General features: G+C 33.1%; 1 protein-coding gene across 4 annotated transcripts in view; it reads right to left on the bottom strand.

Annotated features, from left to right (window-relative positions):
- Positions 1-23,896, bottom strand: part of LOC125052619 (protein TANC2) — a 220,287-nt gene that overhangs the window by 115,861 nt on the left and 80,530 nt on the right. The window contains exon 1 of one of the 4 annotated variants that reach the window (XM_047653563.1): positions 14,766-14,963. The exons of 2 other annotated variants lie outside the window; for them this stretch is intronic. In XM_047653563.1, the coding sequence (XP_047509519.1) occupies positions 14,766-14,835 (70 nt within the window). In that variant the 5' untranslated portion in view covers positions 14,836-14,963. Of the gene's footprint in view, positions 1-14,765; positions 14,964-23,896 lie in introns of those variants that run through there. One more of the 4 variants, XM_047653564.1, reaches the window with a different exon arrangement.

Below are 23,896 nucleotides of genomic sequence, written 5' to 3'. Positions count from 1 at the left end.
CGCCTAGTTTAAAATCCTTTTCTCGAAGCAGTTCGGGCCATTCTCTATAACTTCGTTTTGGATAAAATTATAAGCCGTATGAAGAAGAATGTATTTATTTAAAACATCTCTGTCATTTTATGTAATAGGAGGCAAACGGGCAGGAGGCTCATCTGATGTTAAGTGATACCGCCGCCCATGGACACTCACACTGTCAGAAGGCTCGCAAGGCGTTGGCCAAGATCGGGCGGTGGAAGAAGGTTACTTGAGCCGACCTAGTGGTCGGAGACCCTCAGGCATCGCTGGGTCGACAGAGTGCAGGAGGACCTGCTTCAGCTGATAGCCAGCGGAGGAGGTGGCACGCGATGAAGGTGGAAGTTTATCTTTTCGGAGACCAAGACACTTTTTGGTTCGTAGAGCCAGTGTGAGCGGTTAGTAAAAATATTACTCACTATAAAAAGGTTTAGTTCCATTATTATGTGCCTGTATAGACACACGTCGATATTAAGCCATGTATACCATGGAAAACTTTCCTTTACCGTACGAGCGAGTTTAACACCCGGCCATAGACAGAAAGTCATGTCATACAATACTCTGTCTTCTAAGTCTGTCATAGATATATCTAACCATACCCGTGATGACCTATCTGGGTTTTCAATTAAATTTCAACAGCCTTTGATAGATATAGCGTAAAAATATCAATAAAACGTAAAAATACAGCAGACACCCAAACCGTTTCAATTAATATAAAAATATTAAAAATGTACGATTCTGAACTTTAATGTGAGGGAATACAGACTATGTTAGTGTCAAATGTTAGTTTTGGGTGGTATAACCTTTTGAAAGGATCCTTTTTTATCCCATATCAGGTAGTTTTTGGAAGTTTATTTGATGTCGATATCGTTCTCAAACTTTTATTTTAATTGTTCAAAAGATTTACTTAGGTGTTCCATGTGCCTAATTTCTTTAGTTTTTATAGAACAGGGGGCAAACGGGCACGAAGCGCACCTTATGGTAAGTGATACCGCCGCCCTTGAACACTCTTAATGTCAGAATGCTCGCGAATGCGTTGCCGGCCTATTAAGAATTGGTACGCACTTTTATAGAAGGAACCTAAGTCGAAATGGTTCGGAAATACTTAAATGGGCAGCTGGTTCCACATAATGATGGTGCGCGGCAAAGCCTTCCTTAAAAAAGGCTCAGTTGTGAAACGACGGACGTCCAGGCGATAGGGGTGGAATTTAGTATTCTGCCTTGACGTCTGATGATGAAACTCAGCTGCAGCTATTAATCCAAACAACTCCTCTGAAAATTCTCTATGGTAAATGCGGTAGATGCATAGTGACCCCATCTCTACGCAACATCTAGGGATCAAGGCGCTCGGAAAGGGATTGGTCGTCAACGATTCAAACCGCTCTTCGTTAAATACGATCAAGTGGAAGGAGCTAGTACTGAACCCATGCCCAGAGGTGAGAAACAGTACTCCATGTGGGGCCGAATTTGCGCTTCATACAGTTGCAAGCGGTGGCCCGGAGTGAAATACCGTGTTGCCTTGCTTATAAAAACATTATTATAAACAGATCATATTTTTGTATTTCAATTTATAAATCACAAGATCTTGCAAACAAACATTTTAAACTTAAAAATCTTGCCTGACAGCTCACGAAACAAGATTAAAGTTTGACGTTCTAGAGCACGGGCCTTTTAAACTGTGGGGAGACCCATTCAAAACAAATGACTATCGCCTACTATTTTCGATAATTGTGAGTTGTGACTATTTTACGTCTCGCTCTGACCTCGTATAATTAGAGAGAGGTATGTAGATAATGTTCCGACGCCTACAAAAATCCATTACCTCCCGCCGATTTATAATGAACTTGTTTTAATTGAAAACTATTTCCTTGACAAGAAATTAACTTTACTGTGAAGGTTAAAAACTTTTATTAAACTCATGCGTGATTCGAAACTCTATCGAAAAACAACAAATTTGTAAGAGCATATTAGTAATAGAATAAATTAAATAGATTAATTGAAACAAGAACACGTTTAAAAATTAAACATTGCCACACACAAAATGTAATTAATACACTAAAGTGATTTACAAGACAAATTGATATAAATAAAAATCAAGTCCTATTAAAATTGATCTATAAAAATCTTTACATAATATAACTAATCAACATACAGCTTTTAAAAGAATGATTCATTCGATTTTCATCTTATTTTTTATGTATAATATCTAAAATATTAGGTATTACATATGTACTTAGAAATGTAATTAATAAGTTTTAATCTTTTTTCCTTTCCATGATCGGCTGGCTACTTCATTAGTATAACTGTTTTTTTGTTATATTTAATTTATGTTAATAAAATAAAATATGTTTATTATGGAACATAATATACATGTATCACTTATTCCACGTCATTAAATTTGAATCTGTAGGCATCCCTGCTCATCGGCAAAGAAGACAGAGGGTGTAGGCCGAGAGAAAAAGCCGGCGTAAAAACCTCTCGGTACTCTTTTAAAATAGCAAATCATCAAACAACATTATAAAACAAATATCGCAAATTAATTTGAAGTAGCCTGTCTAGCACTAGTCCCAGGCCCTTTTATCAACTAGATAATCGTTAACTTTATAGTAAGCTTTTTTACGCAGCTTTTCTTTAATACATTTCTTAAATTTATTAAAAGAGATAAAAGAGCCTCTGTGATTTTATTAAAGAAGAGTATACCTTTTCCCAAAAAAGAATTACTAACTTTAGATAGTCTAGTACGGGGAAATTGTGAAATAAATATACACTCATTTACGCACACACACCAATATACATTTTACTAAGGTAATCCGTTCATGGCATTTTTATTTATACAATATACATATTTTTATATTTTTGCATACCGTAAAACAAATTTACTTTCCATAATGATACATTTCGCTATCCTGTTACACGGATGCGGTTCCAACTACATAAAAACCCTTCAAACGCATATAGCCGACAATATTGCAGTAAATTTAATGTTGCAACAAAGGCTACCCCTTTAAACAAATGACTACGAACCGTAACGGCAGGTGAATTTAAGGGGACCCGTTTTCGTATGCAACGGGAATAACAGTATACTAATTATTTCAACACGCGAAAACATTGACAAAAAAAAATACAATCATATTATAATGAAGTGTTCCCTCATAAGTCATTCAAAAGATATAAATTCTTAAAGCTGTTGATATACGCGAAAATAATCAAGCGTAAAATTACTTTTGACTTGACCAGACATTTGGCACTGTACTAATTAAAATCGCTGACTGCTTCGTCAAGTGTTTATTGGATATTTCCCATCGAATGTTTTAAGCCATGACGGTTAATATAAGTATAAATAAAACGCCTTGTAATGGCTACGTGTTATTTCTACAAAAACTTTAGCTTAGATAAGGAAGGAGTGTAAGTTATCAATACATTTAAGACAAACCTATGAAAGAATAAAAAAAATTTGAGCCCTCTGACATTGAGTGTCCATGCGGCAGTGTCACTTAACATCAGATGAGCCTTTTTTATAAGATAATAGCTCCCCCGCGAACTTCGTTTCTCCTTAATGTCTAGCCCATCTTTTTAGTACAACATGGAACGTTTTGCTCGTTTTGCAGAGACTGTTCGGTTTTCTGTGAATTTTTCTCTATATAAACCTCAGAGTTCAAGTCATAAGATTTTAATTAACCAATAAAAATAGGGGTTGATCGTAGAGGGGTGAAAATGAAAATAAAAGAGGGGTTGTATGTTTATTATAAAAAAATTAAAACAAAAAAAATTGTCAAAAAAATAAATATTTTGGGGTGGACACCCCTGATCACTTAGGGGTTTGAAAGATAGATTCTATATAGTAGCTGATTCTCAGACTCAGAGTTTAGTATACTTTTTCTCTCCTGCCCGTTTTCCCCCTGTTCTATATAAAAAGTAGGATTATTTAGTTCACTTCTATCACAAAAGAAATACACAATGCAGTGTAATAGTCCGGTTTTCTACACCTGTGCGATACTTGAAACACAATATGTTCGATTCGTTTCTGGAAAAGGACAAAAAATAGGTTTTTTTATCCATAATTGGACAAAAAATGAAGCCAGTCGAGGACCGCACCTGTCGGGACATACGGGTTGCGTGCACGCCAAATATAGAATAGTGGTCATATGCTTTTTGTTCGAATCAATATTTTTCTATAGATGTTAATTAAAATATCATGGTACCCGCATGCATTAATGTAATATATTTTATTGACGTTTTATGCAAAAAAATACACTTATGTGGCTATATATGCCAAAGCTAAACAGCCAAATATAGAATAGTGGTCATATGCTTTTTGTTTGAATCAATATTTTTATATAATGACGTTTTATGCGTAAATACAAAGACATTCCGGTGCCTACCAAAGCTAAGCAATTTTCGCAAGGAATTGAAATTTCCAAGACACAACTTTCGACAACAATACCTTCGCGCAATAGGCGCGTAGAAGTTTACAGGTTTTGTACTAAGGTATATATTTCAGCTTACGATGGCTATGGAACCAGCTGCTATTCCAGTATTTCAGAACTGTTACGACTTCAAGAGAAGAGCGTAGCGATCTTAAAGGCCGGAAACAGACATACAAACCTTCTGGTGTTAGGCGTAAACAATTAATTTGGATTGTAAAAACGTCTAAACTAAAATTAATTTTCCTCCGGATTTTGGTTTCCATAGCCAGTACTTCCGGAGCTAATCAAGTTCTGTATGAAGGCGATTACTATTTCGTGTAGGCGACAACTATTATGATTTGCATCCGACTGTCTGACCTCATTTCTTCCCCCACATTAACCTTGTATGAATTAAAAAATGCATGGCTGAAAGATGTCAGACATAAATACATAGTTATTGCTGATTACAATTATTTTATTTAAAAAAAAACAAGTTATAGCAAACATAACAATTACGACGGCAAAACGCATCAATGCAAAAATTATAAAAACTAAAGGTAAATTTATTTTTAAACTGTGAGGGTAGCAACTATGGATACATAGCTTATTAATCATAATGATCAATGTAGTAAAATACCAATGAGTTTCGGCTACAACTAACCTAACCAACGCCTTCTTCTGGAAGGTGGGACGATTGGGATGGCGTAGTAAAATGTTATTAAATATCAACTAAAAGAAATTACTATATTTATTTAATTTTTTTAGTAGTTAAATGTTTGTATATTTGTGCTACTCTTTCAGTGTACAATAACTACAATATAATAAATAATTTGTATTAATTCTAACGTAGGTGACGTCACAAGCTTCAATTGTCCTAGTATTCAATTTTGACCCCAGTTTTATTCACCTGTTTGTCTACTATTGCATAACAAGATCTACGATAGTTCATTGCTCTTTACGCCAATTTGAGTGGCAATGAGTTATCACAGGTGGGTGTAATTATGTTCACAGTTTAATTGTTTTCTGTTTATTTTTCTCAGACACAAATGTCTCTTGAACATGTTTGTGAGTGGATTTTACGGCTATTAACGTATTGTCAGTATGTTGGTGGTCGGTTCAGCTATAGACGGATAAATTAGTGAAGACAAAATATATTTATTAGTGAAATTGATCACAGGCTTCATTGCCAGTGCTTTGAAACGTGAATTTTAATTATAATTTTAAAAAGACAATATATATTGAAAAGAATAAATAAAATAACTAATACATCATTAAGATGAATAACTAAGGTAGCAGATGTCACAATGAAAATAAATAAAGTTCAGTGGAAATGGGAAGGGTACATGGCAAGAGGAACAGAAAAGTGAAACAAAAAACTATTTAACTGGTACCCAAGGTACAATACAATAAGAGGACGACAATTTAGAAGATGGTAAGGAAACATCAGGTACATGGCAGAGAGTTTCACAGTGCAGACAGAAATGGAGGAGGCCCTTGCCAAAAAAGGCCACACAGATATCTAGAAAGTGATAGAAACATAAATGTATTTAATTGAATAGTATCTGAAATAAAAGGCTTTTATTATTATAATTTTTATAATTACGTTATTTATGTATCGACGATGTTTTAGATAATGTACGTATATTAAAATATTAGTTTAGCTTGACTTAATTTTTTAAATTAACATATTAATGTCATTGCAAATGACACCTAACATAAGTGATGTTCCCTTTAAACTAAACCTTGCGAATACAAGCTATTAAGTTCCCTAATCTCGTAATCCAGACCAGATAAGCCAAATAGGGGTGAAACCGCTGTGTGTGGTCGTTAAACAAAGGCTATATACTTGTGTAATCAGTGTTTCTTATAATTTATTATTAATTAGTATTGAGCGATTATTTATAGGTTTAAAGATATTACGAAGTTGACCTTTGATGTATCGCTATGTTTACTCTCTATAAATCAGTCTCCAATCATAAGGTCCGCTACCACCTCCTTCAATTAATTATAATGTGTAAAAGGCGTGTTGGTGGAATGAAAAAATCATGGCTTCGCAACGTTAGGGAGTGAACGGATATTGCGACTGCGGAAGAGTTGCTGCATTTGGCACAGGACAAGACGCGCTTCACGAGAATGACAGCCAACCTCCAGTAATGGAGAAGCACCAAAAGAAGAAGAACCCTAAGGTCGTGCCTCTCACTCAGCCAGTGCCTAATTTATTTTTCTTTGTTTGCAAGTAAAACTGGTTACGGTAAATTAAAAGGACCGCCTGCGTCAGGAATTCACGATTTTAGACCCTAACATTAGGTATGACATCCATAAAACTGATCAAGTACTAATGTAAAGATATATGAAATATATTTTTCAGTGGTAAAGTAGCCGATCAGACATATACATTATACATATTAAACAAAAATTAGTTATTGTTCCATAAATACTGTAACTTACTTTAGATAAGACTTATGCTGGAAGACAAGTCAGGTATAAAATCGAAAATCACATTGCATTCAATGTAATAAAAGAGACAGAGTATCTACGGGGAGATAGAAGTATTGATAAGCTTATCAATCGGTGCCATCTGATGACAAGGCTGCCTTTCATCAGACCGCTTTATTTACTTACAGCGAATTTATTACCTACAACCGTTTTATTAGAAATTGTTTGAAATTTTCATATGTAATACCACAAGAGCTTCAAAATTATCGGGTATTTCCCGATAGGTTCGTTGCAAACAAATATAGTCGTCGTCATGACAACTATATTAATTGTTTGCAACGAACCTATCGGGAAATACCAGATAATTTTGAAGCTCGAGTGGTATTCGGTGGATTATTTTTCCGACCCAAATGTCGGCCAATAGAATTGCACCATGAGACGAAATGTACAGTTAACAAATAAGAATTTCATAATGAATAAAACAACTACTTAATACTTTTCTTGAAGCAACGACCAGAGAAAATTTTCACAAACAATTTTCAGTATAATACCATGTAGGTTGTACCACGTGACGTCGAATGGTGCAATTCTATTGGCCGACATTAGGGTCGGAAAAATAATCATTAAAAAAATATATTTTTTTTTTCACATTTTAAGGATGATGCTAATGCTATGGAGAAGTTGAAATGAAAATGGAATGAGAAAGGTTTAGGAGGTAGTAAGGAGAAATAGTCCAATAAAGACAGAATTGTGTTGAGAACAACATATTCACAAACATAATCGGAAATTTATGGGAGCGCGTCGTAATGAAAGCGAATGGAGAAGAGTGGGGGAAGCCTTTACCAATTGGCAAGAGGGTGAGGACTGAGGAGCTAGTGCTATAATATCGTTAGAATAATATTTTAAAATACTCTATTATCCTAATAAAACGCTTTATTATTATTACTATATTTTAATAAGAAGTAGAGTAGAAGTCAATTAAGAGATAATTAGATAATTGCATGCAACTGTGAACATTTAGTGACATTAACTACTACTGCTTTCCTCTCTCAACGAATAAGTATCGCAATACACTCGCGGTAATATTGCCAGCATGAATTGTACACTTAACTTTTAAATGTATTTTAGTGTTTTATTAATTGAGTTATTATTGTTATTATATTATGTAAAAATAATATAATATATACCAATATTTATAAATAGAGACACTAGAGTACCTACTGTATTTTGTTACACGTAGTAAGTATTTAGAGATTACAAGGTCAGTGCATTCAGTTGCAAAATACTTCAGTTCTCACGATCATAAAATAGAACTAAGTTGAGAACTGTGTTCACTGTCAACTCAATACTTAAGTTAAATTGGACATTTGATAAGCTTACACAATATTCAATGTCCTTAGAATGGGCAATAATGACAGGGTGCTAATAATACGCTGTTGTAATGATATAATAATTGACCAATACTTCTATCAAATAAGTGTTTTTACATCAGGTGTTGATTAACGATAATTAATGCAATACTGGTAACTGTGTCTATAGAATCTTTCAGGCGAATAGTTTAAAACGATGCAATAAGTTTTAGATTTTTTTTTTTTCAACAATTCGCACCAATTGACCGAGTCCCATGCTAAGCTGGTGAAGCTTGTATTATGGGTACTAGGCAACGGATATACATACATATTATAGATAGATAGATATAAATACATATTTAAACACCCAAGACCTAAGCACAACACCAAATGCACATCACATCGATGTTCGTCTCAGCCGGGGATCGAACCCGGGTCTCATGGATTCGCAGTCAGGGGTACTAACCACTAGACCAATGAGACGTCTATATATATATATATGAAAAGTATATTAATAATTAATTTTGTTTATGTTCCTTACGAGGGTGAAACGAAAAAAAATCTGGGCCTCAGATTTCTGTATCGTGATCACTTATCATTCTAATAGGCAAGTAGGTGATCCTGTCTCTGAAAAACGACTTTTTGGGTCTAAGGCAAGCCGGTTTCCTCACGATGTTTTCCTTCACCGTTCGAGCGAATATTAAATGCGCACATAAACATGGGTGCACAGCCAAAAATCTACGACCTTGCGGGTGATAGTCACTCGCTGAACTAGGCCAACAAAGGCTACTAGGCTCTCTCAAAAACGAATTTAAAGGAAGACTTGTAGAATCAGGACCAAACCTGTCTTCCACGTCACCTGTAATGCCATAGAACAATGTTGAACAAACAAAACCCCATTCAGTGTTCTGTGCCATCAATTTGTAATATTTACTCAGCTTTTACAGAACAAAGACAGATTGTAATAAATCTATGACTGCGTTCATAGGAAATATTCCGTAGATTTTATAATTAGAGGACAAGGTTTTCGTCCGTGGCTCAGTGGCACATATTATATATATATAATTGCACACCCTCATACTTAATAGACTTCTTTAAATAATTTGTACGCGGCTTCGGCAAGATAAGCAAACTCGCTCGACGAGTATTGCGTGTAGTGGTGTGTTTGATTTTTTTAAATGATATGCTACTATGGAGAGTTATTTTTTTTTTATTTAGATATAGGTTATTAAAAGCTCAGAACTTAGCGAAACAAACACCTACATGCATTTAAAATTTCCATTGGTTGATTTCGAATAGCCACTAAACAACATTTTTAAATGAGATAATGGACCAAACAAATCTTTGCCTGTTCAAATAGTATAGAGATATAGTACCTATAGATATAAGAGTTTTTATTATAATCCAATGAAGTAACAAAACTTAGAACCATATAGAAATATGGTTCACAAGGTTTTAGTTTGTTTGTCTACATATACATTGTTGAGTTGTTGTCTTTTAATTTAACAGTACGGACCTTTAAAAAGGGTTAAAAACTTAAAAGCTTTGACAGGAAATAATATTTATGGTGTGAAGTGTCTCAAGAGGTAAGTTTTGTTTGAGGAGGACTCCAAGTAGTTTCTCATTTGAATGTTTCTCCATATAGAGACAATCGTCAGTAAAGAAGCTTCATATCTGCTAACAGACCGTGGGACATAAACGGTTACGCACCGATTAGTGCAATATTATGGCCGATTTACATTATCTTAGTGTTTAGGAGAGTGCTTTAGTACAACTTGAAAGGCAAGTTCTTTAGCGTAGCGTTTACTAAAGCAAGTAGCGTTTACATGTTTCAACTAAAGTACCATCCAAAAGCACTCTCCTAAACACTAAGATAATGTAAATCGGCCCTTAGAGCAGGTAGGTACCTTGTCTCAAGTTGTATTTTTGAGTCCAAAACGTCGATTTCCTTACAATAATTTACTTTATCGCGTGAGAAGGGATTTTGTTGTTTGCCCCGTTTTATAAAAAAAATGAGAATGACAATCGCACTTAACCACAAAGCTAAACTGGCAGGCAAACGGGCAGGAGGTTCATCTGATGTTAAGTGATACCGCCGCCCCTGGACTCTCTCAATGCCAGAGAGCTCGCGAGTGCGTTGACGGTCTTTTAAGAATTGGTACGCTCTTTTCTTGAAGGACCCTAAGTCGAATTGGTTCGGAAATTCTTCAGTGGGCAGCTGGTTCCACAAAGAGCTGGTGCGCGGCAAAAACTGCATTGAAAAACGCTCAGTTGTGGAACGGCGGACGTCGAGGTGATACGGATGGATATTCGAATGATGATTATTAACTATTCAAATTTCAAAATCAATGATTTATTTTTCATAGTAAATACACTGTTTGTCTGATAGATATCATGTTCTTTTCACTAGATTTTTTTATATAGATAAGTTTCTGTATCTATAACTTATTTCTTTTTGCGTCCAAAATATGTGATTGTGTTACCTACGGACTCCAAGACTGTTTTCGAATAAAAACGCTGTTTGCCTCAATACATATAAGTATGCGAAAAATAATCACTGTTTCCTGTTCAGACGTTAATAACAAATAAATACGGTAAAAGCTAAAAGCTTTTAGAAATATAGATCTGGGGACGAGGTCTTTATCAACACCATTGCTAAGATACTCTGTGTACCGTAAATTTCATACTTTATGCGAAAATTCCTCAGATAAAATGATAGAAGGTATAAATATACAAAACTGGATTGATTAAATTTTATAATTTTTATTTTATATATTTACTATAAATCATTAATTAGCACATGAACAAAATACTTGTTTGTATCATTTAATCTTACTTTAATTTAAACGCACTAAAAATATATGTAAATAAATATATATGTACTATGGTAGTGAGTGATTTTTCCATCGTACTAAAATGACAAAAATGGAAAGAATCCTTTTTCTAACGGTGATACCATTTAAATAAAAGCAAAACAAACATTCTTTCTTAATAATGAGCCAAACAAACCTTATAGTAATTTAAATTTATACAAAAGTGTGTTACACGCATAACACACTTAAAACGTACCTTGTTGTATAAAAAAAAAATTGTGTGTGTCTTTGTTAGTAATAAATGTTACGTCTTATGTCTTCCCAAAAATAAAATTCCAATAACAGGTACCTAGTATGAAACATACACCAGCGAGACGTAAACAAATGAACCATTTAATTACCCATAAACTTCTTAAGTAAATAAAAAAATACAGTAACAACCAATTACATATTATGTAGATAATATCAAACGGATCAAGTTACATACAAAAAGTTCAAGTGTTAGCTTCTGCGTTCTCTAAGACGGATTATTTTTAACGTATCGTTTATATACAGGATGTTATAAAGTCTTTATTGATCCAGAAAATCACCATCGCCTGTTATCAGTGGCGCTGCTTCTGTCCAGACTTCAGATTTCTGTGTGTGTCATTTGTTTTTTCTAATAGACACGTGGGTATAAGCCTTCTATGCCTGACACACGCCGTTAACTTTTTGGGCCTAAAGCGGTTTCCTCACGATGTTTTCCTTCACCATACTAGCAAACATAGACAGAAAGTCCATTGGTGCCTACAACTCTAGACCATCACTGCTCTTCAATACTGCCTTACATAGACATATTATATAGATCAAAAAACCTTTTAAAAGCGACAGTGTGTACACACAAAATAGTTCCCACTGACAACGTTACAATTACTTTAAACTACAAAAACCTAATAGTCTCAAACTTTTAAAATTTGTTTTAATTATCAATTTATTAATTTTTAATACAGTGTTTACAATTTTCTTAACTTACATAGTAATAATAATAATATAAATTAAAACAAATTTAAAAAGTTACGTCCCTTGGCAGTGTACCTTAAACGCTGGCAGCATTTCCTCGCTGTATTGCAATACTTAGGTTTAATTATTATTATTACTATGTAGATTAAGAATATTGTAAATACAATATAAACTATCTATACACATACATTTCAGTTGAATCATGAATAAAAATGGTCTTAATATTATTTCTTACAATATTTGAACACCCTGTAAATGAATACTAAAGCTCATTCAAATCAAATTATTGATTGGATCAATGCAATGTACTTTTATGACTCCGTATTAAATTAAAGCTTGTTAGCTATTCGATTTACGTAATATTTAAGGTACGGGAATTACGCCCACGAAATACATTTGAATCTATAATATACTAAGCTATGACAAAAATGTCCAATATTTCCTAGAACAAGATTTCTCTCCTATTTGCGTGTTAACTTGTCGCGTAGTTTCAACAGTTTTTGCTAAATATCCATATTTGTTCTAATCGCATTTTTCGTTGTTTTTATATTGAATAAAGGTATTTTCAGCATCCCCAGATAATTATGTAAATGAATTAGTATTAAATATATTGTAACCTCTCAATGTATGTATAAAATAAAGGGCCAGAACATAAGATAAATATACATTTTTAATATTTTATAGGCCTCAGAGGCCGTGGCCGAAAACGTGCAAAACCTTGAAACCATTATTATGAATTTCCTTCTATATTTTACGAATTTAATAATTATAATCTCCTTGATTAGAAATTAATTATTTTTATTTAAATTTTCGAGACATAATCTATAAAATTATGTATTCTGCTAATCAAATTAAGATCATTTGAGACAGAACCAGTTCGAATGACCTTCCAGGCCAATGATCTTATTAATTATTCAATAATTTGCTTTTTACGAATATTTAATCCCATAACTAGTAGCAATATCTATAAGATCTCGATAATAAGTATTAAAATAAAACGAATTAAAAATTGTCTTTTTTAAATTCACATAAAATTTAAACACGGACAATGGGCAAGGTATTGCCAGGCTTACAAGTGCCTTGTACGAATTAGCCGATCTTTTTTTTAATAATTTTTAATTACATTGATTGATTTTGTCGTTTTTAAAGTGATCTAGAGTCTTGGCCATTTGTAGATTAAACTAGATGTGATTATATATTTTAGTTCCACAATCAAGAGTTTAATATTTGTTATATCGTGACATGACACACCCAAATTATAGCTCATACGGAAGTATTTATTAAACGTTTGTTATTGTTAAACCGAAACGAAATTGACCTTATAGGTTATTCAAATGAGATATAAAAATATACTTCAATGAAATTTGTATATTTATAAGCTGGGCAAAAACCTGCGGAAACAGTCCGCTATTGATGCTGCCTTGCGAGCCCCGACGCTAAGACATGAGCCACCGACCTAAAGGAGAGACCGGCTGTATGCCGTCAATCAGCCTTTTGATGTATTAGTGTTTCATATCGAAAAACTACTATGCTATTCTGCTTAATAACAAAACTTAAAAAAACCCCTCAGTTAAGGCTGGTATATCTCCTCAGAAAGAGTAAAATAAAAATTTAGTCACGATACCTACGAAAAATAATGTATTTTTACTTATTTATAGAAATGTTAATAACATGGGAGTTATAATCAAGATAACTTTGTAACCGCAAAATATGCTCTTGCGTTACCCGAGGGCATAGTCCTGTCGTTCCTTGAGGTACACCCACACATTGAAATAGTAATTACTAAAGCTGTCCCCTTCTTTGCTTTACGTTAGAAAGAGATGGATAAGTCTGGAGTCCAAACGATTAAGCCTGGGAGAAATTTAGAATTCCAGTTGTCTTTTGTTAATATTTAAATCTTCACACCTTTCAGGTACAATATGATAGCTGGCTATAAAAATCTTAGTTAAAGTTATGTTTCTAATAAATTAAAATTTGGAGATATAAGTATAGCTAACACAAAAATACACCCATATTATTAATGTTTTTACATGCAGGTAACGGTTTTAAAAATCCATTGAACTGACCTACACACCTGTTGCACAGTTAACTCTAAGATCTTGTTAGTCTAGATGAAATGGTAGGAATAATTTTAAACATAATATAAAAAAAATAACATAATTACATTCAAATAATAAAACTAAATACATTCAGATAAGGAACTATATGAATTTCAAATTTTATAATAAAATAATATTAGTCAAGTTTCAACATGTTACAAGTGATACTGAGTAATATTTTACCCTAGATATGATAATCCTACAGTCACATCTCATAATTATTACAAATTATTTCTTTAGTAATAATGTAATATTTTGTAAATGTTAAATTTATATAAAACAATTATCCTGGGTTTGTAGCTTGTTTTGTGGGCATGGCTTTTAATAACATAAAAATAAACCTTTAGCTACTATAATTCACACCTGCACATTCATAACAATTCCCATTAAAAATATAAATAATTTCAAAATTAATTTTATCTATGTAATTTCTGCTTAAAGGCTGCATGTGTAGTATACCAAATAAACGAAAACATTGACAATTATCTTATGCCTAATTAATAGTTGTAAATGGATAAAACATGTTCCAAGCTTCCGTATTCCGAGTTATCAATTAACAACGTCTTAGACGTCAATGTTCCAATCAATTTTACATTAATTATTGTTTATGCTTGTCTTCGAAGCGGTAATGAGATTTAGTAAAAAACATACCTAGGCAGCTGAGGTTAATTCTCTCCTCCACGGAGGCATCATCTAAGTACTCCAACTTTTTAGAATTCATTCTCACAAAACACTCATCACAATCACATCCACAGTTTCAGTTACGGCACTTTTTATTTTGAATTCGATGCGTTATAAAATGGCGGACGCGACACACAACTAGCACGGCCCGTGGCACCGAAGCGAATGATCTCAATGAGTGAGTGAATGACGATTGATGCCGCTGACGCCACGCACACATACGCAGCTGCTAATCTGATTATTATTATTGCCCTTTGCTATTGTTCTAGTTCCTATAACTCTGTGAATGAAATTATTTCTGGAATATTTGCACGAAGTTGTATGAACGTGATTTTGCTTATTGGCTCAACAATAGTTAGTCTTGATAATTACATCGATTTTTAAATACGATGTTCCCACAAAGAGTATAAAATAGGCCCCAATTTGCGGAAGGGTAAAACCCCTTTTGTTCCTGTGGGGCGAGCATCCCTCGCATAACAATTACATTCGGATAAACTTTCGCACGCGTAACTAAAGAAATAACCAATTGACTAACAACTAACATGAATCAAAAAGGAGTCAGTTCATGCTATTTGTTTATTTTATTTTTATTATTTTTTTCTTAACAGGAAAAATCCAACAAAGCATGATGTTGTTGTTCTATGTTCTAAACAAATTAAGAATCACAAAATTAACCTAAACATTGAATCAAAAACTTCAATCAAGCTATAGCATGAAGCGCTCGATGTTCATTGCATTTACAGTAGTAACATTCCTACTTTATTTCAAAAAATACATAAAAATGATATAAAGCAATTATTAATCTACCCAGCAAGAGGTCCTCAAAATTGATAATAAACAATTAATTGGGTATCAAGTTGTAAAATACGTTAAGTGATGTCATAAAAATTTGATCGCTCAAGCGCGCTTCCTTACACGATATTGGAAACGAAAAAGGACTAAAAAGTCAACTGTTCCCACAAATCCAGTTTATACCCTGCCCCACGGTCAATTTCGTTATGCCGCCAGTATAATATACCTAGAAAAAAGAAGAATACGTAATACCAGGTATGGTCGAAAAACCTTAGCCTGCCCCTAGGCAAAAAAAGACACTATAATTTTGTCATGAATTTTGTGTAGCATTAATCATTCGAAATTCGAAAGTGACAGTGCATCGTGTATTTTAACGTAAGTGAAATGATTTTCGCTTAAATGAAAAGTGATTAAATGTTTTTATAGGATTCAATAACTTGCAAATGACAATTATTTCTGTGAAACACCAATATCTCCATATCCACTTGAGAAGTTTTGTAATTATATGGTTAATAATTCAGCCGGTACGTAGCTAATTTAAAATTGTATAACTGATTAAAGTTTATCGTTAAAAATTTTACTTCCTTATCTGACGGGAACACTTAAGCACTGTATCTATGGTCTATTTATTTTAAAATTATAACTATTAAATAGTTTAACAGCAGCCTAAAATAAGTCATGAAAACTTAGCTTTAATTTACAAAATATTTTTTATGTCTATGGGCGTATTTAATCTTAATTATTTCACAGTTTTACTATTAACAATTTAGTAATTAGTTATTGAACTTCAGTAGCCTTTATAAGGCATTGCTGGGTTAATATATTGCTGGGTTCTGGGTTCAACCTCTAATGAAGACTTCAAGAGTATAAAACCATAACCTAGGCCAAGTGCGTGTTGGCGGATGACACATGACGCTGTCATTAGTTTCAAAGATCTGTCAGGTAACTGTACAAGCAAATGAAAGAAATAAATTTCCCTTACGAATAAATATGGGCCTATTGTATTGTATTTTCGACCACTTATGGCGTCATAACTGGTACGTTATGGTGACCTGTCTAATGATTGTCTGCACCTCGACTGAAAACGACTGGGCCAATTCTACGTCTCGTTAGTTAAAACGATAGAATAATTAATTTCATTATTTATAACAACGCCTCGCGCCATCTCTTCTCATACTAATAACGATAAATAATGAATACTGCTAGTATATTATCGGACCTTTTCGATTTTATGAAATGTTTACGAGCAATCTGATTACAGCTACTTTTGCTGCATTCTGTTTAATGTCTTTAAGCAACACGGGATCTTTATAACGTGATATTGTTAACGATAATATTGTTAACGTTTATACAGAGTGTGTTGAACGTGAGCGTCAGGGCATTCTTCAAGTTTTGAAACACTTTGGTAATTTGGTCTCCATGGGGACAGATATTTAATATTTCGCTTTAGGATGAGGAATAATAAAAAAATGTGTTTTTTCATTATAAGCAATGCATTATAATGTGTCTTTGTGAACACTTTTAAGTAAAAAATACCTGATTTACTATTTAATTCCATAAGTTTCTTTTTTTTTTTTTAAACTGAGCATTGGTGAGTGTGTGGGAGCATGTGAGTCAATGAGTGAGTGTAAAGGCCGATTTACATTATCTTAGTGTTTAGGAGAGTGCTTTAGAATAGTACTTTAGTTGAAACATGTAAACGCTACTTGCTTTAGTAAACGCTACGCTAAAGAACTTGCCTTTCAAGTTCTACTAAAGCGCTCTCCTAAACACTAAGATAATGTAAATCGGCCATAATGTATTAACTACATGTTAGGTCTCAGACGCATCTCCAACTCTGTGTATCCCCAATAGGTACCTATTTATTTTTATAAGTAGCTGATCTTCTATGACTACTAGTTATATAGTTACTGTTAGTTAGCCATAAACTTCGGGTTCCATTATTTGACTCAATCTTCAGCAGGCAATACTTCAATCTTACTTCTCGTAATTGAGCTTTGAATAGACATTAAAGTGTTAAATATCAGTCCCCATACAAATATAATTATTAAAAATTCATAAATTAACTTAAATAAATAATATATATATAATAATAATAGTCTGGTCAACGTGGCAGTGTACAGCTGCATTTCCTCGCTGTATTCCGATACTTATTAGTTATTCGATTAATAACGAAACTGTATTCTCCAACGCCCTGTGTCATAATTATCTCATAACGTATTAAAAGGCCCCTTTTTTTAAACAGCCTATATATTTGTCGAATTCAATTGGCTATAATGATTGGGCTTTAAGTGTTAATGTGTATTGCATGATCGCTTTTCAATATTACACAGCGATTTTATTTTATCTCTTGTACGTGTTAAGTTATGTATATTATTAAGAAACGTTATATATTTACCACACTCTTTTTAGTACGAATTGTTTATTCGGAAGGGAAAGCTTTAATAAAAATAGTTTTCAAGTCATAAGTGTGTTGTGTTTGTAAATGAATAAATGATTTTGACTTGACTTGACTTGATTCATGAGTTAACGATTACTTAGAATTTATACAATTTTTAACCAAAAAAACATGGCGATTAAAAAGAGTGGCGGAAAGGTTTTTGGCAGTTCTTCTCTTCCGTTCTAAGCCCTTTATTTGAGAACTGGCACTAAATGTAAAGCTAGAAGCATTTCATATACAGTTCTTTTTTTGATAAGTGTAAATTGTGTTACCTATATGATTAAATGACTTTTGAATTTTGTTTTTTTTTTTTAAATACGCACTCCTTCTTTTTCGGCATTTATAAAAAAGGCTTTCAATGTTACCTTTAAATACCCAACAAGGTCTGCACAAATAAGTCGTTAATTAATCGTCATTTAATTATGTATAAATATTAACCATTGCAGTAAACACGACAGGGTAAGCGGAATAAAAATAAGTATAACAGCCATTGCACCGACATTACGGTAAATGAGATTTACGATTTTTGAAGTAAACTAGATCTTAATTCCGGGTCATAAACGTTCAACGATTCGTCATTTGCATAATGAGCCATTCTTCTGAATGCGGCTCAGAATATGCTTACGCCGTATTTTCAAGGCAGCCTCCACTATTGAGTACTCGTCACATGTTCCGATTTAGGATATCAGCGCTACAGAAAATCCTCAAGAATTTGGTTTAAGTATTAATAAGTGTTGATACCAATAGAATTGCAATATTTACGCCAATTGAATTTGTAACACAAATAAAGTGGTCGGTTGTCTGGAAGAGATCGCTCGAAAGCTATACGGCCGCCTTCTCCTTATTTAATTATTTTAATTGTACTGTATTTCTGTATACTTAACAATAAATAAACAAAAGTTATATTTTTCTTAATGTAAATATTTATTTAAAACCTAAACATAACAATCGAATTTACAGTATTTACAATTTAAAAAAGAAAAAAAAAATAACTAAAGACTTTTATCTAACTAGACAGTTCACAAACGAGAGTGCGACTTTACATGAGTTACATTCTAACGTATAAAATAATGGCTAATAAGTAATATTATGTTGACTTAATTATCTACAATACTAATAAATATATTAAACTAAGGTAATGTTCATTACCAGTCTATGTTTTGGCACTATATTTGTGTGTCCGAGTGTGCACGCAAGAATGTGTCTTCTTATGTACAAATTTACATGCAACATAGATTTGAGAAACTGTCCCAAATGGACCTTGTAATGATTATGTAACTATAAATCATATTCGGAAACAAATGCCCTTTAAAAGAAGTGAAAGTGATTTTACCAAATATACCAGTTATTTAAGGTGATATTTCATACATGGACACATTTACCCCTATTAAACTTAATTATCAAAACACATAAAATTTGTCCACAATATCATTGTTGTGATCGGTTTTATAATAAAAATTATTTCTTTACAACTTCCTTCACCAACAATTCATTAGCAATAAGGGTCTTACAGACAATTCCATGTCTTGATTATTCTATTATTACGAAAATTTTGCTCTCCTAGTATTCCTAATTTCAAAAAAAATACAAATCATTTTATGTATTTTTTGTGTGTGGCATTTGTATTATAAAAAATAATTATAAGCCGCAAAGGTATGCTCATTTCACGCCCGGTATTCGATAACATTTATTGCAGGAGGCTTATAAAGGTAGAAGAGCCTCCCGATTTAAAAAAAAAAATATAAAAAAAAAGGATATTAAATAGGACCACATGGGTCCTATTGTCAAATTCATCTTAGCCACCACAGCACTGAAAGAAGCCATTACAATAAAAGTTAATAAGCTGGCCCTGTGTGACGTAATGATTATAATACATTACACTACAATGGATTCTGTATGTTATAGTGTAATATATATTATATATACTATGTTTTGCAATGAATTGTCAAGGAAATGGCAGAACCAGTTGTCTCTATATCTCTATAGTTAATCGCATCACAACTTGTCTGTTGTGGCATTATTTTTATTGTATTGTGCCAATATTCCATAAAAAAACAGGTTGGTAAGATTTTGATACAGTTGCTCACATTAAGTACGTGTTTAATGGTTACATATTTAGGTTAGATAGTATTGTAAAAGCTATAATATTACGTGTGAATACATTACCATAAATTAAGTTTTTTATTATTCTTCTAATGATTGGTTATAATGTGAAATAAATATTATATGTACCATTCTGAACAAGAAACAAAAAATAAGAGTAACATTATCATTTTTATTTATCAAATAACTGCAAATAGTCTTAGTAGGTACGCGAATACTGATCGAACTTGACGTTGAAGATTTATAAATGAATATATTTTTATACCAATCAAATATACAGTATTTTCAATTTTCTTAACCTACATAGTAATAATAATAATGAAAAATTATTATAAAAATAAAATAATACAAATTTAAAAAGTTTGGTCCCTGTGGCAGTGTACCTTTAACGCTGGCAGCATTTCCTCACTGTATTCCGATACTTATTTGTTGAGCGAGCAAAGCACCAGCTCTAACTCATAACTCTTTAAAGATAAATAAGTGGCGATACAACCTTTTAAGGTATGGGCCTCAGATTTCTGTAATTGTTTCATGATCATTTGACAATCTATAGGAAAGTGAGCAGCCTGTGCTTAACAATAGATGTCGACGTTTTTGGGTCTTACGCATGCTGGTTCCTGCGATGTTTTCTTTCAACGTTCGAGCGAGTGTTAAATACGCACATATAAAGTCCATTGATGCACAGCGGGGATCGAATCTACGACCTCAAGGATGAGAATCGCACGGTGAAGCCACTAAACCAACACTGCCTATAAAATAAAATATTATTAATTCATAGACAGATAAGCAAGATTTTTTCTCTTCCATCTAATACACTACGCTCGCTCATAATTGCATCACACTTTTTTTTTATATGTAGCCGCAGCCGGCCAAAGAGAGAAAAATGTGTGTGAACATTAGAACCAATGTGTGGTAAGTTAGGTAAGTTTATAAATAAAACAAAAGAATAACCAAAACACCTTAAATTACAAATTACAGCAATGGAACCTAAGAGATAGAGATAACAGAATGACCTTCCTATAATCAGATGGGATCATTTTTTACTATTTTTGCTTGCAAAATCATTGTGTTCAATCAAAAATATTGCATCAGTGAGACCCGAAACACAAATACCTATCAATGTCAATTATATTCTAGTTTTTCTCGCACACATTCGCAGACACCACATGAAACTATTCGAAGGATACTTTTTGCCCCATACCCCATAAAGGGTACCTATTTAAAATTCCCGTCTCGTACCGCGAGGCTGCGCTCCTAACATACTTTGGCGTCCAAATTTTAGACCTTTCCCATCGGGATTTTTTAAGTTTATTACCTTTTTTCAATGGATTTATGTGGCGTTAATGTAATAAATATCGGGGTGCATTGAGTGATATAATTTAAAGTTCCTTAATGATTACATCTGGGTGTTCGCTATTCGATATATCTTAGTTACGCTTGCGTTATTTATTAGTAAAATTCTCTATAATAATATCTAAGAAATCCTTTTTTTTACACGCTTTATATTAGCTTCACCTGTATGTATGTATGTATGTATGTAAACAGACAGATTTAATTCAAACTTTGTACACTTATAAAGAATCAGCGACAATATAATAATTTCATAGGTTTATCTCGAAAAAACAATGAATTTTTTTGAAGTCCACAAAGCAATACGATTAAATTGAAACAACACGTATTGCAGCTAGCACTAAAAAGTGGAAAATAAATATAGTTTAAAAAAACTATAAAACACGCTTTTAAAGCACATCAAACTAAAAAGTGTAAAATAATTCCTAATTTAGGCTGAAAATGGTAATGAACAAAAAATACTGGTATTATTGTGAAAAAGCGTGGGGCGCTCTGTGCCATATTTTTCGTGTTTTATAGTTTTTTTTAACTATATTTATTTTTATTGACGTTTATTTTTTTTAAGTGCATTTGTTTAGCCGTAGTGCAGTGTTAGTCTGGCTTCAGCGTGCGACTCTCATCCCTGCTGTCGTAGGTTCGATCCCAGCTGTGCATCAATGGATTTTCTTTCTATGTGCGCATTTAACATTCGCTCGAACGGTGAAGGAAAACATCGTGAGAACACCGGCTAGCCTTAGACCCAAAATGTCGACGGCGTGCGTCAGGCACAGAAGGCACTTACTAGCCTATTAGATTAAGAAATGAATCAGATTCAGAAATTTGAAGCTCAGAACTAATAAATTGTACCGCCACAAATTTATTTTATTTTTAGTTTTACCGTAGGCTTGGTATAATATACTAATGATTGAATAACCCAAAAGGGCTTGACAAGAAAATCAAAATAATGCAAAATTAAAAATTGAACGTCCAATAGATAACCTCCCTCGGTTTGCAGACGGTTAAAACTTAAATAGATGAATGCACACGCTTTAAGAGGAGATTCAATTCTTTTTAAAAAAAATGTGTATATAAACATTATGTAACTTCATTATATATAGTTAAGAAAAAAAACACTATGTTGATTAACGAAGTTTTCATTTAAATGAAACAATGAATTGTGATAACTATCTAGAAGTTAATTTTATGTGTCATTTCTGTAACCGCCCAGTTAAGATTAATAGGTGCGATAGTAACACCGTGTATACGTGATAAGAATATTTAACTAAACTTTGATATTTGTCAAGAAAAAAGAAAGAAACTTTATTATTAATAAGAAATGTCAATCCTTACATACCATAAAATTTGTCCTATGGCCGCGCCAGCCTGTCTCCGTGAACGTAATTAATAGCGAACTAACAAACGGATCGTTCTTCGAGTTTCAATAATATATAGTGTGATTCCTGAGGAAGGTTTAAATGTAAAAGTTATTATAGTTTCATCTAAACTGACTGTAATATAACGATGACTATTGAAGATTTCGGAAACAGTTTTTCAAAATAAACGAAATCCACAGCGAGCGGGTGTTATGACTCAAGGGCTGATTAGTACAGTAACCCCTCCTATAACACGGTAGACTAGTTCCGCGTTATAGGAAACGCGTTGTAGGAGTATTATCTCATAACGCGCTAGTATGAGCCCGCATAACTAGTTATGTAAGAATTACTTATTCACGTTTAGCTTTTTTCGTTAAAGGGAATCGAGTATTAAGAAAATACTATGTTATGGTAGGGGAGCCCAAGAGGGGATTTCGGGATTTACTAAAGCGCGGCAGATTAATATATAGGGGGATACTTTGTACCCGGTTAAGTACCTCCACAAAATATGAGGCCCATATATAAGGCCGCGCGTGAAGGAGACAGGATCAGATTAGTAAAAAAAAATTGACCATCAGAAATTCCCGAGCGCGTCAGATTAAGGTAGGGTGAGTTAATTACATCCTAAAAAGTGTATATTCCACTAATCTGACAATTTGAGAGTGACGGAAAAAAAGGGGAGGGCAACAAAGTTGTAAAAAAAAAACGTCATCTCGACATTCTCGAGCGTAGCTAATTTTTTTTTTATTTTGAAGGAAATAATTCAAGAATAATGAAAAATGTATAATCTGACGATTTCCGCAAGCCGAAATAACAAAAATTCGTCGATAAAGTTAAATGCGTGCAGCTGCGTGATGCCTACATTTCCTTAAACCGATCGGAATCTACTAAACGGCGTTCTAAATATTTCCCTCAAAATTACATTTCCTGTGAATTTGAACCGATTCGGACCGATAGATTTTGAGAAATTTTGAAAAATCTTAAAAAAATAAGAAATATTTTTTTTTAAAGTGGTTTCTTCATCGATCAACTTCAAAAACTAATCCGCCTTTGAGCTTGAAAAA

The sequence above is a fragment of the Pieris napi genome, chromosome 9 (genome assembly GCF_905475465.1).
Source record: "Pieris napi chromosome 9, ilPieNapi1.2, whole genome shotgun sequence".
Lineage (NCBI taxonomy): Eukaryota > Metazoa > Arthropoda > Insecta > Lepidoptera > Pieridae > Pieris > Pieris napi.
The sequence above is the reverse complement of the archived record's forward strand: the minus strand, read 5'-3'. Positions and strand labels throughout refer to the sequence as shown.